At 34.6% G+C, this 19,827-nt stretch overlaps 1 protein-coding gene across 1 annotated transcript in view; it reads left to right on the top strand.

Annotated features, from left to right (window-relative positions):
- Positions 1-2,370: 2,370 nt before the first annotated feature.
- LOC141557581 (liver carboxylesterase 1-like) overlaps positions 2,371-19,827 on the top strand; it is a 55,656-nt gene continuing 38,199 nt past the window's right edge. Inside the window, exons 1-4 of the mRNA XM_074293446.1 lie at positions 2,371-2,625; positions 13,535-13,739; positions 14,463-14,607; positions 18,167-18,300. Coding sequence (XP_074149547.1) covers positions 2,574-2,625; positions 13,535-13,739; positions 14,463-14,607; positions 18,167-18,300 — 536 coding nt within the window. The 5' untranslated portion in view covers positions 2,371-2,573. The remainder of the gene's footprint in view (positions 2,626-13,534; positions 13,740-14,462; positions 14,608-18,166; positions 18,301-19,827) is intronic.

The raw sequence follows: 19,827 nt of genomic DNA, 5'->3' as shown, positions 1-19,827 counted from the left end.
ATGAAATATTTTATCTTTTAGAATTTTTGACTACACAAGAAATAAAGAAAATTAGAGGAAGTTAGATGGGAAATTTTGGTCCTATGATGTTAAAAAGTTTTTGCATTAGAATGACCATTGCAACCAAGATTAGGAGGAAAGCAAGAAATGGGTTGGGGAAGAGAAAAAATCATATTGCAAGTTTCTGTGATTAAAGCCCTCATTTCTCAAATACAATATAAAGGGAACTGAGCTAAATTTATAAAAAAATATATGTCATTTCTCAATTGACAAGTATTCAAAGAATATGAACATGAAAATTTTCAGAGAAAAAATCAAAACTATCACTAGTCATGTGAAAAATTTCTCTAAATCACTTGATTACAGAAATTAAAATTAAACCAACTAAAAAAAAAAAGTGGCTAATCAACAATTTCCAGAACTCTATGAGCTTTTTAATCTATTAAATGTATTAAAAATGGTCCTCAAATTTTTTAAATAGGGGGCCAGTTCACTGTCCCTCAGACTGTTGGAGGGCCGGACTATAGTAAAAACAAAAACTCACACTCGATCTCCACCCCTCAGCCCATTTGCCATAACCCTTCGGGCTGCATAAACATCCTTAGTGGGCTGCATGTGACCTGTGGGCCGTAGTTTGAGAACCCCTATTAATTAACCCATAGAGACATACTCCTTGACACCTCATGTAGATTGTTTCATTGAGGGGGATGAATCGGCTGGCTTGAACTGTTGTGGGGTGTGAGCTATCTCTTCCTGCTGTGTCTATTTAAAAAAGAGTAACAAAAGCAAAATGAAACAAAATAAAACCATAATTCTGAACTACCATCTCAGATTCACCATATTGGCTAACTTGAAAGAAAAGGAAAATGGCAAATGTTGGGGGGAATGCGAAAAAATTAGAACACTAATGCAGTGCTAATGAAGATGTGGTATGATCCAACTATAACCAAGAGGCTACAAAACCATGCATACCCTTTGATCTAGCAATTATCAGTAAATCTATATTTTAAAGCGACCAAAAGAAAAGGATCACTATGCAAAAAATATTTATAGCAGCTCTTTTTGTGATAATAAAGAATTGAAAATGAAGGGGGTCAGGGGGCAGATAGATGACACAGTGGATAGAGCACTGGCCCTGAAATTAGAAAGAACTGAGTTCAAATCTGGTCTCAGACACTTAACACGTCATAGCTGTGTGACCCTGAGCAAGTCACTTAACCCCAAGTGCCTTAGGGGAAAAAAAAAAAAAAAGAAAATGACGGGGGATGCTTACCAATTGGGAACTAGCTCAACTAGTGAAATGTAATTGTGATGGAATACTTTTGTGTTATAAGAAATGATGAGCATGATGCTTTCAGAAAAAGGTAGATACACTAACATGAATTGAAACTAAGTGAAATGAACAGAACCAGAACATTGTGCACAATAACAGCAATATTATATGATGATCTACTGTGAATGACTAAGCTATTTCTAACTAGGCAATGATCCAAAACAATTTTGAAAGATCTCTGATGAAGAATGCTATTCATTTCCAAAGAAAAAATTGATAGAATCTGAATACAGACTGAAGCATAATAGTTTTTCACTTTTTTTTTCTATTTTTGTTTATTTTATTTCAACATAGGGAAATATGTTTTGCATGATTGTATCTGAATAACCTATATCAAATTGCTTGCCATCTTAGGGAAAGAGGAGAAGGGGAAAGTATGTAGGGAATTTGGAATTCAAAATTTTTAAAGAATAAATGGAAATGGAAAAAAAATTATTTGGAAAAAAATAAATGATGGAATACCTGCCTTACTATCTCACAGTTGTGAGGGAAGAGGTTTATAAACCTTAATATGCCAGAAAAATGAGAATGATTATTTCTATTATATTATCATTGCCTTTTTGTGTTTTCCAAATGTGAATCTGACCTCTAAACTTGAGCTTCCTTAAGGGCAACTTTCCATGTATTGTGATTGCTTCCTGTTTCCTAATACTATGGTCAGAATTCAGTGTTCTTCAATAAATCCTTGCAATTCTTTCTACTAAAGAACTCATAATTTCAAGGATTAATGCCCCTTTGTAATGAATGGAACAGTGACTAAAAGTTAGGAAATTCTTCAAAGTCACACAGATAGGAAGGATAGGTTGTTATGGGAGTCAGCTCTAGACTTTTCCCAGCCTCATATTAGCCCTCCAGATTCCAGGACTCTGTAAAACGGACATTGTGATTAGTTTTCACGATTATAATGCACAGTTATGTAACTTTGGCCTTGTTTACTGATGTGAGTGTTGAGATTGTAATCTGAGAGGTTTTGGGATTAGAGCCACACAATGAAGAGAGGAAATTATTTGTGGGTGGAGTTTCAAGTCCCCAATCCTGATTTTCACCAAGATTTTTGGAAGAAGGTAAATGCCTCTTTATTTTGGTTGACTTGATTTTTGCTCCTTTGGGCTATGAGTCTGTCAGTAAATTAGTCAGCCAGGCAGTCAGTTAAATCCTGTGCAACTCACAGCACAGACAGCCCTGCTAAACAGCTCAGTTACCTGTAACAGGCAGTTGAAAAAATACTACTCCAGACAAGATGTGGCTGCTTTCTCTGGTGCTCTGTTTTCTCACTACTACCTCTGTGCAGGGTAAGGATTTATTTGTTTAGGTTTTTTTCTTTTAATGTCTAAGCAAGAAAAAAGTATAAAAATAAAGATTTGATATCATATTGGTAGAAAACTAAGTGAGAACTGAGTTTGTGTTTTTTTTATTTTTATTTTATTGTTGTTGTTTGATTTGGTTTGTTTTACCTGATGCAACTTGGAACTTGCTTTGGGAAAGTCTTCTTCAAGAAGAGATCTGTGGTTTTATTAAGATATTAGTTATGTGAAATAGCTGACACCATAGATCACTTCCTTCTAGGTTAATTTCTGTTTCATATAGGGAGGTCACGGTCCTTCTGACTTGGGATAAGGCAGAATAAATTTCTAGGATTGTGAGCCATGTAAAAAACATAAGATCATCTACTTCAAAATTAATCTAATGGAGTTCATTGATCACAGAAGCAATTGGAAACACATAATTTATTCATGGCAGAGAAAAGAAAAAAAAAACTACTTTCTGAAATAGCTAGAAAATTTTGTATTTTGTGCATTTATCCAAATCATTTGTATATTCCAAATAAGAGAATGGTAAAAATTGAGATGAACTTTAGACATCATTTGAGTTAACCCTTTCATTTGATGAACAAAATTGAATACTAGAAAAAGGAAATGTTTTGTTCAAAATCATCAAGCTAGTGATGGCAGAATTAATAAAATCCTAGTTAAATGTTTGTTCCAGTATACACTTATATTGCCACTCTATAGAATTTATTGAAAAATTATATCTTCTTCAAATGCAAAGGTACTTACTTGTGCTAAAGCTAAAGGTTAAAAACGTCTTGCTCAATAAGGCAAGTAAAAATGGAGTTAGAGGGTGATCAAGGATGAGTACTCGTTTCACAGCTAATAATAGGTTTCAAAAGGGAAAAAGTATGAGAAGGTATGAAGGAGTAGAATGGGCTATAGTGACAGAGATGTCTGCTGCTGATTGATAACCTTTCAATATAAAGCAAAATCATTTTCTGGGGGAGGGGAGAAGTAATCAGAGTTGGAAATAGAAGGATGTATTCAGGAGTAGACTTAAAGAGGTAAAAACTTTCATGCTGGATCAGGCAGGTGAATGAGATAGCAAATTGACACCTTACCTAAATCCAAATCAGTTTGTACTTAGTAGAGCTAGATCTTGTGCTTTTGCATTACTGGGATATATTAAATATCACATGAATAATTCAGTGTGCTTTTTATATTTGCTCACATGGAGCTGGGGGTTATAATGGGAAAATCAAGGTGTGTGCAGATCTCTGCTAGACTCCACTTGAAAAGAATCATTTGTCATTTTCTGATCCTCTAAGGAAGAAATATGTATGATTAGTAGCTATGAAAAAAGGAGTTGTATTGGAACAGGGAATCTTAAACTTGGAGCTTATAGACCCAAAGAGTCTTTGGATACATTTAAGGGTTCTGTGAACTTGGATAGAAAAACAATTTCATGTTTATTTTAATATAATTTAGTTCCTTTGTAATTTCCTGTATTTTAATTTTAGCATTTAAAAGCATTAACATGTTTTTAACATATGATCCTCTCTTAACAGAGGTCCATAACCTCACTAGAGTATCTATGACATCAAAAAGTTAAGAATATCGGAACTAGATAATTAGATAAAAATAATTAATATGATGAATGACAAGATAATTAATATGCTCTCTTCCATTTTAATATTCAGTGAGCCTATAAAGTTTTTAAGAAGCAAATGAAAATAATTAATATTAAAGGCATTATTAATAACTCAGTTTTGGCTAGAAGATCAATTGTGAGAAAGACAAGAAATCTCTTAAATTTGATAAGATGAAGGAAAATAAGTCAAAAGATTAGGATGTTTATTTTATGTGCATACCAGCCTCTGCTGCAAAATATGTTCCTTTGTAAAATGAAGTGATTAGATCAGATAATTTCTAAGGTCCCTTCTACCTATAAACTCTATGATTCTATGATTCATGTTTATTAAGTTAGAACCAATAGAAATCATAAAAATGTGATAATTTATTTGTAAACTAGGAGACAGTGCTTTGTACGCAACTAAAAAATAACTTTATAAAATTCACTTATAATAATATATAGTCAGTTTGTTTTTCAATGTCATGCACAGGTAAGAAATATGGATACTCATTTGTTCCCATTTAATAATTGCTACAGATATATCATATCTAGTATTTCTAAATTTCTATTTAGGTTTTTGATATTATTGTTTTTTTTTCAGATTTGCCTAAATGTGAGAGAAAGCCATAATTATCCCTGATCACTACGCCCTTACCACTTTTTTCCCTGCAAATTGATCAGATTTCTCTTTGAAATATTTTTATATACTTTACCATTTGGTACCCATAAGTTGAGTAACTTTCATCTATGATACTTTTAAGCATTTTCTTTTAATTTGTCTCCTTTAATTTCTTTTATTTATTTCTTTTAATCAACTCTAATTTTACTATTGCCTTGTCCTAAGATTATACTTGCTACCACTGATCTTTTGAGTATACTAGAAGCATACTATATTTTGTTGAACCTTTATATGAATATTCCTGCAACATTCCTGTTGTGTGTTTCTTATAAACACCGTACTTTTAGTTATACAAAATATTTGAGGGTTCTGCTTTCTAATCCACTTTAATAATAATAATAATAATAATGTGAGAACTAGAAAACAATATGCATGTAATGACAATGGATGTGGCTACCTTAGTACAGTAATGCAGAATGTAGAGATAGGTAGCATGCTCTTTCATCCTGCCTTGCCTTTTCCCCTTCTATCTCTAGAGATCTAAACAGCTGTAATATGATATAATATATACTATGGGCAACATAATGACCCTTCAGGTTCTTGTAGTTCTCTTTACTGATGGTTAAAAGAATTTATATTAAGTAAACAAACCAGGAGTCCAATGGCAACTATTCAGTCTCCCATTGGGAAAATTTTTAACGTTTAGTTCAGGGTTTGATTATGTCACTTTCTCTAGCTAATCCCTGGTCTCTTTATCATTGAGGCAAAATTCATGTGGAACATTTGGGTAAAGAAATAAATAGAGTACATTACAGTTAGGTATCAAGTGAAAAGTTGAATGGGAGACTAGACCTTTTTTAGAATGTTCCTCAGTCCTTGAAGAAGTGACTTCAATGAATATTTTACGATAATCTATCCCCAAAATGCCTATTTAATCTCTCTCAGTATTTAATCTTACTATTTCTTTCTTCTCTTTTTTGTTGTTTCTATGCTGCTAATTCCTTCTGGCTTCTCTCTTAAATTTTCTACCTTTTTTCCAATACGCTGCCAGACAACCCAATCCTAATTCCAGCTAGTTTGGTGATTTTATAACAAGCTTCCCAGAATATAACAAAGTTTCCAACCAATCAAAATAGATTTTCTATTTAACATCACTCCAGTCTATCCAATGACTTTCAGTGACATCTAAATCAATAAAATGTTTTATAAATAATCTAACGTGTATGATGAATTTATTGATTTGACAGAGGTGTCCAAACCTTGTTCACATCTAGTGATAAATCAATGTACATTCTCATACTGTTAAAATTTTAGGAATGGAGAATTTTTACATTTTTTTTCAGACTAAGCCTTCCCTATATGGGATGTGTATCCCTAGATGGAAGTGCAGAGACCATATAGGGTGTCTCTGCTGAAAGCATAGAAATTTTGACCTACTCTGTTCATAGTCTGGATTGATTTGTCTCTCTTGAGACAATCAAGTGGCTAGCCCCTTGTTCTTTGAGACTTTCCATATTGGTTCCATATTTAATATACAATCAGTTTTAGTCTTCCTGCAACTTGGAATTCAAGAGTCCAAATGATCAATTTGTTTCAACATTCCTCAGTAGTAGGGATGAGAGAAATTGCATCACCATGCCTTGCTATACTAATATTAAGTGAGGTTGGATAATTGGTTTAGATGATTCTGCTCTTTCTTATATAATGATTACTTAAATGGAAATGGAAATAACACAAATAAAACAATTGAAACAATGTTATAAAATAACAATAACTAATTTGGTTCCAAAGAACAGCTATAAGAAGACATCTCCAGATTTCTTTTTGCAGAGGTGACAAACCCAGGGTATGGAACAATATAAAATGTCAGGCTTTTTCCGCGTGTTCTTTCATCTTCTCTGAAATAATTTTTGTTTGTTTTTAATTTTTTTAACCACAAGAGATAATGATTAACCTTCTGAGAAAGGAAGAAGCAAGGATTAGCGTGAAATATAAATTACATAAAAACAGATAGCAATGAAATGTTCTGAAGAATATTCATTTAAAATTTCTCACTTTTGTATTTTTAACTTCAGTACTTGTCACATAGTAGTACTCAATAAATGCATTTTCATGAAACATGAAACAATCATTTTCATAGCTTTTTCAAAATTAGTCTGCAATTCTTTCTATACTGATAGAACTTACTTTCCCTGAAAGCAAGTTATATACAGTGGGCAAGAAACTATACATTCTGTGCTTTCAGAAAAAGTGGGTTCCTTCATATTCAGTGTTCCCATTCTTCCAATCTGGGGACATAATCCTATTGCTCTTTTATTTCTGGAGTAGAAACTCAAAGGAAGGTTTTTTTAAGATCCCAGTTTTCATTTTGGTTTGAGGAAGCAGGTAAATCAAATTGTTATTGCCATCCTCTGTAGTCCTTCTTTGCGTGCCTTTTCATTACTTCTTTTACTGTCTTTACTGTATTCAACTCTTCAAACTGCCTCAGTGAGGTAGGAACCTCCAGACTGCCAGAAAAGAGGAGAGGCAACAAGATGAATAAATCGTATTTTAAAAGTTCATTCTAAGTTCCTGAGATCTGCTTTTTCCAAGAAATTTAAATGTGATTGTACCTATCTTAGTCTCAGAATACGAATCTAATTTTTCCCTGTCTGGGCTGGGAAGAGGGTGCCATCATCATCAGAGGCAATATTGTGCAGCATTCCATGAGGAAAAATAAATTCCTATAACTTTCTTTTCCTGGGGTACTAAAGAAAAAAGAAACCTATCTGAAGCATGTGGGGACGAGAGAGAGAGGAAAGAAAAGACAGTTCATCCATTGTAGGAGACCTGATTCCCAGAATTGGGGTGGGGAGGGGCTGAGCAATAAGAGAATCTCAAGAGAAAAATTGTGTGATGTTAGGATCCCAGGGGTATTAGGTGTGGTTGTACTTTGTGAATAGAACCTGGTAGGAATTGAACAGAAGTTGCTCTATGGGGCAAGATGAACCCTGCTCCCAACTATGTTGGTGTCCTGGGACAAATCTCCATTCACTCCATACTAGTTATGACTATTTAATACCATCTATTATAATTATTAGGCCAATGTTATAACTTGCATTAATATTGATGCCAGGAAATGTTGGAGACATTTAATATAGACAACTTGCCATGAGGTAGTAGAGATGATTTCCCAGGGGATGGATACTGAATTAAATACAAATGAAGATCAGTGTACATAGCAAACACCTCCCTCAAGAATGTTCATTCTTCCCCAATTTCTGATGTCATAGGAAGGCACAACTTTCATTGAAATATGTGTATGGATGAACTGATGCTGAGTGAAATGAGTAGAACCAGGAGATCATTATACACTTTAACAATGATACTGTATGAAGATGTATTCTGACTGAAGTGAATATTTTCAACATACAGAAGAGCTAATTCAGTTCCAGTTGATCAATGATGGACAGAATCAGCTACACCCAGAGAAGGAATATTGGGAAGGGTGTGTAAACTGTTTGCACTATTGTCATTCTACCCAGGTTACTTTTACCTTCGGAATCCAATTCTTAGCGTGCAACAAGAAATTTGGTTTTAAGCACATATATTGTATCTAGGATATATGGTAACACATTTAACATGTATGGGATTGCCTGTCATCTAGGGGAGGGAGTAGAGAGAGGGAGGGGAAAATTTGGAAAAGAAGTGAATACAAGGGATAGTGGTGTAAAAAACAAATTACCCATGCATATGTACTGTCAAAAATTATAATTATAAAATTAATAAAAAATGAAATATGTGTATGGAACATACAATTTATTATGGACAGTGGGACCCAGATCCTTTTGTGATATTTTGCCTACTTTTCCCAACACTTTATACCTGATTGTAATCACTACTTATAATTCCTTCCTCCAGTATGGACTTGATTATGACCTGTCCCTTTCCTCAACCCTGTAGTGTCCAGAAAATCTTGGTTATATAGGTCAAGAGTGATTACCAAACCACTCCCAGAACTCAACTTCTAAATCTCAGAGGAGGAAAGGATGGAAACTGTTTTATAGTTACTTACCCCTCTCTTAATATCTGTAACAAGAATTTCTCATGAATTTACAAAGGTAGAGGGAGTTCTCCCTCTGCTTTTAAATGCAGCTTCAATAAATGCAGCATATAGATGACCTGCTATTTCATTACTCTTCAAATGCTTCTTAGGGTTTTGGAAACAAATCCATTGTGTGATATCAGTCTAGGAAAATCATATACCTCTTATGGGTCCATAAGCCAGACCTATAAGATTCTTCCTTAATGTGTTCCTCTTTCAGATTCTTACAACTTATATGATGCTACAGACTTTTCTTTTTAATAATACAGACTTTTCTTTTTAAAATATATAACCATTTTTGTTATTATTTTCTAGTCTCTCCTAAGATTGGGGAATCCTTAGTGAATTTCCATGTTTCATTTTGAAACAGTGATGCATGATAAACCAGGAAAGTTAACCAATTACTACTCAATATGAAATCTATATAATATATGAATAGAATAAACAAGCTATCAAAATAATAAAAATATAATCTATATAAGCAATAAAATATAGTTATAGGTAACTATCAATTAAAATATAAATTTAAAAAGTAACATTTATTATTGATAGCATTGATCATCAGAAACTTTGCATTTATGATTCTATGATAACTTTTCCATGAGAGAGAAAAATTATATAAATCTCAGACATAATCCCTTCTCCCAAGTGTAGCATAGTCCATCAATGAACTATATATCTGCCATCTATATACAGTGGTCTCATTTCAGCCTGCTATGTGCTTTCTTACAAATTCTTCTCATCCTTATGTTAATCCATGAGTACATCTTGAAATTTCTTTAATAATTACAAAAATTGAAGACTTGTTAATTAATTAGTTTGCTTTAACTCTCTCCCCCATTTAGTTAATATTATTTATTTAATAAGTTAGAGGGAGTTATTTCCCCCAAAACATCTCTCTCTCTCTCTCTCTCTCTCTCTCTCTCTCTCTCTCTCTCTCTCTCTCTCTCTCTGTGTGTGTGTGTGTGTGTGTCTCTCTCTCTGTGTCTCTCTCTGTGTCTCTCTCTGTCTGTCTCTCTGTCTCTGTGTCTCTCTCTGTCTCTCTGTCTCTCTGTCTCTCTCTCTGTGTCTCTGTCTCTGTCTCTCTGTCTTTCTCTCTCTGTCTCTCTCTCTCCCATTTCCTTTCTGCCTCTCCCTTCTATCTCTCTGTCTCTCTCTTTTAATAAAAAATCTTTAATCTTCAAGGCTTAAATAAACATCAAAATTACCAGTTATGTATTTCAAACAATATCACAAATACACAATTTTTCTTTACAATGTTTTAGTTTTGAGAAAGTTTATAGCTAATCACCTCTAACTTTAAATGCAACTATTTTCCCAGAGATGCTGCTCTATGGGACAAAAAAAGAGCATTTAATTTGGAGTCAAAGAAACCAGGAGTCCCTCTGTGCTTCTTATTTACATATACTTGGTAATGTCTTCAACAAGTGTCCATTATTTTCTCTCAAACTTAGTTTCTCCTTCTATAAAATGAAGTGCTTTAATTGAACGGTCTTTTGAAATTCTAAATCTTTGATCCTGAGCAACTACATATACACTTTACAATCTTGTTCAGTCTCATCATTCAATTTTCTCAGGATACAATTGTGATTATAGTGCTCTGGAAAGCTTTCTAGAACTATTGGTGAATTGGCCCATCTTCATCTATGAGAAACTTTTATCAATAAGTTCATAGGTCCTTTACACATTCCTCTGGGCTTTTAAGAATTCTCTTCATCTTCTTCCCAATATAAGAATTAAAACAGTTCTCTCCAAAAAGAAATGTTCTTTATTCTTTTTTTGTATGCTCACAGTTTTTCTCAAGCTATCACTCAACCGTCTTTCTAGAATGACATCTGAACAGCCAAGTTTTTCAAGAATCTTCTATGTCTCTTGAAGATACAAAGAGTAGTAATAATCTCTGTGGGAAAGCCTGTTAGCACTGGTGTTAATGTACATTCTGCGGTATATATATACTAATGCCAAGGGGAGTAACTGAAAGACTTGATATTTTGGATCTCAAACTTCTTGTAGGAAGAGCTTTGTGAGTGAGTTCCATATTCTAATCTATTATGCCCTTGTAACAATTAATTACTAGGGCTGCCTATCTTTTTGCTTCTTTTCTTCAAACCCAATTTGTCTCTGCTGATAGAGATTGCCATTTCTAAGCAAACAGGACAGCTCAAGCTCTAGCCCATTCTACTTGGAAGACCATACCAAATCAATCCTTCTGGCTTCTAACTAAATTTACACCTTCTGATACCTGCTTGTATCACCTTTGCTCAACTCATTGCTATAAAGCATTTCTACCAATTTTAAGTAGCCAGAAAGGTGCCAACTGGCCAAGCAATCTGGATCTTGTGCCACTTGGTTTAATTCCACAAATCAGCCCAACCTACTCAATTAGGCTCACAAATCATACTTTCTAATCCTGGGTGTGACTCTTTCCCAAATTTTACCAAATCAGGACTTTTGCCTTACTCTTTTTCCAAATATCCCATTAGCCTTCTAAGTGATGTCAGAAAATCCCAATTAGGCACTTTCTCCTCCACCAATGTTATCTTTAGTATGTTTGCCCACAATTCAGTTTTAAAAAACAATGTCTTAGAGATCTTCAAAGAGGGACAATGACCCACATATGTAAAAGTGTTGGTGGCAGCCCTTTTCATAGTGGCAAAAAACTGGAAACTGAGTGGATGCCAATCAGTTGGGGAATGGCTGAATAAATTATGGTATATGAATGTTAAGGAATTTTTAAAGAAATGATCATCAGGATAATTTAAGAGAAGCCTGGAGAGACCTAAGTGAACTGATGCTAAGTGAAGTAAGCAGAACCAGGAAATCATTGTACATGGCAAAACAAGATTATATGATGACCAATTCTGATGGACATAGCTCTCTTCAACAATGAAATAATTCAGATCATTTCAGTGATCTTGTGATGAAAAGAGCCATCTGCACCCAGAGAGAGGACTGTGGGAACTGAGTGTGGTTCACAACACAGCATTTTCATTTCTTTTGTTATTGTTTGCTTGCATTTTATTTTTGTCATTTTTCCTGTTTGATTTGATTTTTCTTGTATAAGATAATTATATAAATATGTATGCATATATTGGATTTAACATATATTTTTACATATAGTGGATTACTTGCCACCTAGGAGAGATGGTGGGGGAAGGAAGGGGAAAATTGTAACACAAGGTTTTACAAGGGTTAATATTGAAAAATTATCCATGCATATGTTTTGAAAATAGAAAACTTAAATAAATAAATAAATAAAGATGATGCCTCAGAAATATACGAAAGTGAGAAGGATTCAGAATCTACTCGTTCACAAGTACATAATCATTAATAAATTTATTTTTCAAAAGGACAGACCATATTTTAAAAGGAAAGGAGGGCTATTTAGATGAAGGAAGTCAATTCTAAAAAGAAGGTCTAATTCAATAAATATTCACAAAGAGTCTCCTATGAACTGAGATAAAGATGGTACGAGGCATTAAGGCAAATACATAATTATTGTTGCCATGAGGCTTTCTCTCTAGAGAGTTTATTATCCACATTTTATGAAAATACCTCATTCCTACCAAGAAGTAACAGATCTGGTAGATTAATTGAGGATGGGTAATCAGGAGAGGTAGGAATCAAATAACCGGATGCCTAAGTGACAGGGGGCAAGCATGTAGTGTTACCAACAATTTTCTCTAATATTCCTAGCTAGAAATAATTTCTCTCTTATTTGTATGCCTGTAGCTAGGATATGTTTCTTTATATAATTCATTATATTTTGTTTTTGTACATAGAACCAAATGTGGCATGTTGGAGACATTGCTGTACTTATAGCTTGGAAAATCTAGAGTCAAATTTTGCTTCTGATATTTACTGTCCATGTTACCTGATCTCTCTGTGTGCCTCAAAAGAGATTTAACCTAGGACTTAACCTAAATGAGTATTAGGAGGAGTTCTGACTAGTATTCCCTAGTTGGGAATATCATACATTCAAAGTAAATTTATTTACATTATGTTATTTCTCCTACTAGGGTATAAGCTCATTGAGGAAAGGGACTGGGTTTTATTCATCTATGTAATCCTCAAATTCCAGCAAATATAGTTGGTCCTTGATAAATATTAACTGAATAAATGAAGAAATTTTCATGGGAAGAAATACCCCCAAATTCACACATTTCTATCAGTCAATTGTAAAAGAAGCTGTGACATAGTATTAAATGTATAGACCTTGGTTTTTAGAAGCTATTATCTCTATGCAACCCTAAGCAAGTTGCTTAATCTTTGGAAACCTCAGTTTCTCCATATGAAAAATAGTGATAATTATACCACTTAACTCCAAGATTGAGTTAGATGCTTTATAAACTATAAAGCACTAAAAAAAGTGTGAATTATTGACATAGTATTGTACTTGTGTTGGAAGAAGCATATTCCAGAGAGATTAAATTGTTTCCCCAAGATAATATAGCTTATGAAAAATAGACTTGGACTAGCACAAGGACTCCTGAGCAATTTTTCCACTCTAGAATATTACCTTCCCAATCCAATCACTCTCTCTCTCTCTCTCTCTCTCTCTCTCTCTCTCTCTCTCTCTCTCTCTCTCTCTCAGGGCAGCAATCCTCAACACCTATAGTGGACACTCAGTATGGAAAAGTTCAAGGCAAACGTGAAAGCCTACAAGGGTTTGACAAAATGGTCAATGTTTTCCTTGGTATCCCTTTTGCCAAAGCTCCTCTTGGACCCCTGAGATTTACTCCACCACAACCTGCAGAACCCTGGGACTACATAAAGAGCACAACTACTTACCCACCCATGTAAGCCATCAGTCTTTTGCTTCTTCTGGGGATAGGAGGAGTTAAGATGTAAGAAAACATGGAGAATCATGGTAATTTTATTTGAATGCTTTTTAAATTTTGCTCCAGACCCCTCTACTTAGTAAGAAACATTGCTTCAACTGGCTCACATTGGAAATTAAGCTTGGTCAGGGATTGGAAGGTCTTTTATAGGAGAACCTATCAGGAATGCACAATGGGCATCCCTAAAGCTATGAAATGACTGGTCTGCCCTGAAATATTCCAGCCAAATAGATCACATAGTAGTACTTCTTCCAGTTGAAACTGGTACTACTTAGAGTTCTTCAGTTTGTTTTCTTCATGGAAATTAGAAGGTGCTGCTCCTTGACCCTTTGTATGTGAACATTTTATCCACTGAAAGGGAACACTTGCCAAATACAATGATCTTCACCTATATTCTTCCCTCATGCCAGGATTGCTCCTGAGCCATGACACGTTTGCCATTGGTGAGCCCTTAGCCTTTAAATCAGGTGATTTAAGTGGGAGGGGATAGATCTGATCTTTGATCACTGGCATCTACCCAGCACAAGAGTACCTGGGAGAGAGACAACAAGTCTCCAGGGAAATTAGAGACAGCTCGAAGGTATTGGGAGGACACTGATTAGTAATAGAGAGTAAAATGACATGAAAACTTCTTTTTAATCTTGAAAATAAATGAGATTTTTGTCATGTTTTATTGAATAGGTGTGCCCAGGACCTAGTTTCTGGACAATTGCTCTCTGACCTTTTTACCAACCGGGAAGAAAAAATTTCCTTGAAAACATCTGAAGATTGTTTATACTTGAACATTTACACTCCTGCTGACTTATCAAAGAAGAGCAAGTTACCTGTAAGGAATCCATGGATGAGGTTTACTATGACTTTGGAATTGGTGGTTTGTTGTCCTTACATGCATTTACAGTAGAAAATATTAGAAAAAGAGTCCTTGGTTTGGAGGGCATAACAGGGATTTGGGATCTTGACTTTTTCCTTAGTGCTAAGTAAGCAGGATATGTGGCTTTTTCAAGACACTTAGCTTCTCTCTCCCTTCACTTCAATTAAAAAAAATTAAATAGATTGGGTGGGTAGTGGGAAATTCACAGTGATAACTGAGAGTAAAATGTTCACATATTTTACATTTGCAATATTCTTTCACCCACAATAATTCATTCAACCACAGGAATAAACATTATTTTCCCCACTTACCAAAGAAGAAAATTGAGTTCTAGAGCTTGATCAAAGATCACACAATTAGTTAGTGGCTTCTCCAACAATCAGATATCTTGAACTGGATGTTCCATAGATATCTTAAATTCAACACATACAAAGCAAAAGTTATCATTTCCCTCAAATTCACTCCTCTTCCTAACTTCTTTATCATGATCAAGGGTACCTCCATCCTCCCAGTCACCCAGGTTTGCAATCTAGGTGCCATTCTCAACTCTTACAGTGTCCTTAACCCCCATAGCCAATCTGTTGATAAGAGTTGTTGATCCTACCTTCATAACATCTCTTTCATATGTCCTCCTTTCTCCTCTAAAACTGCCATCATCCTGGTCACAGGCCCTCATCATTTCACATCTAGTTTATTGCAATAGTCTCCAGACCTGATTCTTGGTCTTCTTGTTACAAGTCTCTCCCCACTCCAGTTCACACTTGATTCAGCTGTCCAAGTATTTTTATTTCCTCTACTAATATTTCAGACCTAGTCTCTTGATTCTGTTTAAGGCTTTTGCATTAGATTAGTAGCTCTTCACTCCCACCCCTCCATAACTATCGATTAGCCACATCAATAAGAAATAGGACAGGAAGCATGGATGATTTTTAAAGATTTCTGATTGACTTTGGTATATATTTTGCTATTTTCTTGAAAATTATTTCTCTTAGCCTCAGTTTCTGCAACTATGAAACTATGGGTTTGAAAAGTCTCTTTCAGGACTAAATTTATTCTCTTTCTTTAATTCTTTTGATTTGTACAACTCTAAAAATGGAAATAGCATTTCTTGGGCATATACCTGTAAAAGGCTTCTCCTAGAGGCTGAATGGAGAAGCTTAGAACCAGTTTTGAATCCATTTCTTAGTATGGAAGAAACATAGCTTGTCTAAGAAGAACTAAACCATGACTTTCCCCTCCCTGCTTCCTATTTAATAAATTAGGATTGTTGGAAAAACCTTGACTCCTCAAGTATGAGATGCAGACCAAAATTGTTTTGCTTAAGATAATACCCAGTTCTTCACCACTCCATAAAGTTCAACCCATTGTTGAATACCTCTAATTGTTAGAAAGTTGCTTATCTTGAAAACTAATTTGCCTTCTTTTAATATTTACTCTCTGGTTCTAATTCTGTTCATGAACACTGATTTGTCTATGCCACTTATTTATTTATTTTGTTTTACAAACATGAAAATAGTACATTCTATCTCAATCTTCTCGCTTCTAGATATCTCTTTTTCATTCAACTAACCCTTATAGAACATAGTTTTGAGGACTTTCTTCATCATGGTCACCATCATCTAAAGATTCTCCAGCTTCTATAAACTTTAGCTTATAGAATTTCTAAGTTAAAACTAACTCAGAGGTCATCTAGCCACACTATGCCAAAATTCAAGTCTCTTCTACAACATACTTGAAAAATGATAAAGAAAACACTACTTGAAGAACTCCAATGAGGAAAATGAGAGATCAACTAAGGCAGCCTATTCACCTTTTAGGAAACTCATATTAGAATTTTTTTTCTTCCTACATGGAGCTAAAATCTGTTTTCCTGTGAATTTCACTTATTGCTTCTTTTTTGGCCATCTGAAGCCACACAGAATAAGTTTATTTTTTCCCTGCATGCCAGCTCTTTATATATGCTTGATAACAGTTATATAGTCTCACCTCTCCCAACTCTTTTCTAAGGCAAGCATCATTAGTTTTTTAGAGAAATTATTATTTCTCTGTTAAACTAATATACAATTATTTAAACTGGGCAGACTACAGCTTTATTTGCCTGTCATATTTTCTTGTCCAGTCTCTCAAGGATAGGACTCATGAAAGTTAAGATTAACATTATCCTCATTCTGGGTTTTGCTAATTCATACAACTAGCTCAGACTTGGGTTGGGAATATAGATTTTTTTTGTATAAATTGGCCAAGACTAGGGGTGATCTGAGCATAGGGATAGACTCTCTTGTCAAGAGTGACATGATGTCATTCTCTGCCCCATATTGGAGTAAGTTCACTTTTCTTTGTAAAGTCCCCCTCTCATTAATTGTTAACCAGTCAGAGTTGATTGCCATATTTAGGAGCACTCCTCTTCCAGAGGACATATACATCAAGAACCCACTTCTATTATTATCTTTGATCTAAGAGAGAAATGATCAAATAATTATCCTTTTATTATTAAAGATGCTGGCATTATTAATAAAATAATTAAATTACCCAGAAATTATTTCTCTCAAACTTTTAAAAATATCACATTTTTTTAGCAAATTTGAAAAGGGAAGCACAGTATTACTTTCTATTTTCCTTCATAGAGAAGGAAACACTTCTCAATTAATAAGGCCCATCATTTTATTATTAGACCTTCCAGAGAGTAAACTGGTTGAGGAGTATGGTAGAAAAAACACTGAATACAGGAATTATTTCCTGGAGGCATTTATTCCTTTCTTCTACCCCAGTTGTATGCTAGAGCCTGCTCAGACTAGCTACTAAAAGCCAATCATTCATTTTTATGCACTGTTGAAATCCACAAAGCTACAAAGATTGTTTAGATCTAAGTAATAGAGAAAATGTTAATCAAACAAATTAGAATTAAGAGTATGTTTTATACAGTTTTGTTTTGTTTTGTTTTAATTTTGAGAGCTAATTGTGAAACATTTACCTGCACACCTTTGCTTTCATCTTTCCATCAGAGGATACTCAGAATAAGAAGGTCTGAGCTGAAAAGAATCTTGGAGATCATGTAGTACAACATTCTCATTTTCTTTATGGTATAAAATGAGGCTTATAGAGGGAAAGCAATTTATCTAAGTTCATATAATAAGGTAGTAGAAGTGATAGGAATTCTAGCTCCTAGACCTATGCCTACTCTATTACACTGTACTAGCTCCCTAAAAATCACTGAAGGGGAGACAGTATGTTTTTAGCAGAAATAATACTAGATTTGTAGACAAGGCATCTAGGTTTCAATTCAATTTCTGACACTTTGTAATTTCAGGTAAATTATTTAACCTGTCAAAGTATCAGTTATATTATCTATAAAATTTGTTCTAAGAAAGTGGATATAGATAGAGTACACCTTCTGGCCTAAGTGATTTAGATATTAATTAGCATTCCTGAAAGTAAGGCTAGAATAAGTGAGCTCTGTCAAGTTTTCTTAACTCTGGACTTCTGTACCCAAAAGGATTCTTCTTTACTTCCTCAGGTGATGGTCTGGATACATGGAGGGGGTTTGGTCATAGGTGCTGCATCAACTTATGATGGTCTGGCCCTTGCAGCCCTTGAGGATGTCGTAGTGGTAGCCATTCAGTATCGCCTGGGAATTTTTGGATTTTATAGGTAAGATCATCTAGGAACTCACCTCAAATAACACTGAGTATCAACCTAATTTAGATATTATCCAAATCTGAAATGCTGTGATCCTTCTATAGCAACTACTCCCAAGAAATCCTTGACACATGAATATGGTGAACTTATTATGGCAGAGATCATTTCTATTGTCCTTGTTCTTTATTGGTAGTTCGCCTACACAAGTCCTGATTGACTTCTCTAATTTAGTGTTCTTGAAGTCACAGACTATTGACATGATGCAGTCCTTAGGAAAGAAGTAGTAATAACTTCAAGACCACTTGGCTTTAAAGTGCTATAGTTGAAAATGATATATTGGAAACTGAATGTAAATCAACACATGCTATATTCACTTTTTTTTCCTTTTTCCTATGCTTTTTTCTCTCGCATGATTTTTCCCTTTTGTTCTGATTTTTCTCTCCCAACATAACTCATAAAGAAATGTGTATTTTAATTTATAACATTTATAACCAGAAAAAAGAAAGCAATAAAAAGTGGGGGGAGGGAAGAAATTATATATTTCTTCATTAACACTATCCTGCCCCAGTTTACTCTGTTTGACCAAATTGCCGAACCTAAAAACCTGTTGGTCAGTGGTAATGGGATTTCTGAGACTAATGAGCAATAATAATAAGGTGCTTTAAATTACTACAAGCACAGAACATAATTGGATGCCTGCCACTTAATCTAGTGATGTTTCAAACCTAAAAATACACCTCTAGAAGGTTCCCCCCTCCATGAGCTCTGCCCAGAGAACTAAGGGTATTTTGCATCTGTGCAAAAAGTCAGAACCACACTCCACCTCTAAGCCATAAAATTAACATATCAGTGACACATCTGGTTTCTCTAACTTTTCCCCATAAATTTATTTTCTTGCTCCTGGTTCTTTTCTAACTTTTTTGGGAATTTTGTCCCCTTTATTAACATTCCAATCAAAATAGACTTTGCCCTTTGATTTGGAGATGGATCCAAGCCTGCAAATTCATCTCAAAATACCAGTTGGAACCCCAACATTTTTGTGTTCCCCTTGAACCCCAACACTATGACATAAGGTCTAGCATATCATCAGCATCCAACAACTATTGCCAGTGTAACTGTTATTCCATAAATAAAATGCTATAGAAAGAGAACTGAAGTTTAACTTCTTTTTTGATCATTTACTCCCTCAGCAAATCATTTAACTTCCTTTGTCTTAAGAGAAGATTAAAGTTAAGGTTAAAGCATGGAGAGATTGTAATCTTAGTTGGTAGAAACCATAACTCTCTTGATTTTTGTAATGTTCAGTCACTTCGGTAGTGTTCAACTCTTTGTGATTCCATTTGGGGTTTTCTTGGCAAAGGTAGCAGAGTGGTTTGCCTTTTTCCTTCCCCAGTTCATCTTACATATGAGAAAACTGAATTAAGCAGGATTAAGTGAGTTGCCCAGAATCCCAAAGCTATTAAGTGTCTGAGGGTGAATTTGAATTCAAGAAGATAAATCTTTCCAACTCCAGGCTGGCACTGAGTACACTATGGCACC

Source organism: Sminthopsis crassicaudata, chromosome 2 (assembly GCF_048593235.1).
Source record: "Sminthopsis crassicaudata isolate SCR6 chromosome 2, ASM4859323v1, whole genome shotgun sequence".
Lineage (NCBI taxonomy): Eukaryota > Metazoa > Chordata > Mammalia > Dasyuromorphia > Dasyuridae > Sminthopsis > Sminthopsis crassicaudata.
This window is presented reverse-complemented; position numbering and strand designations above follow the sequence as displayed.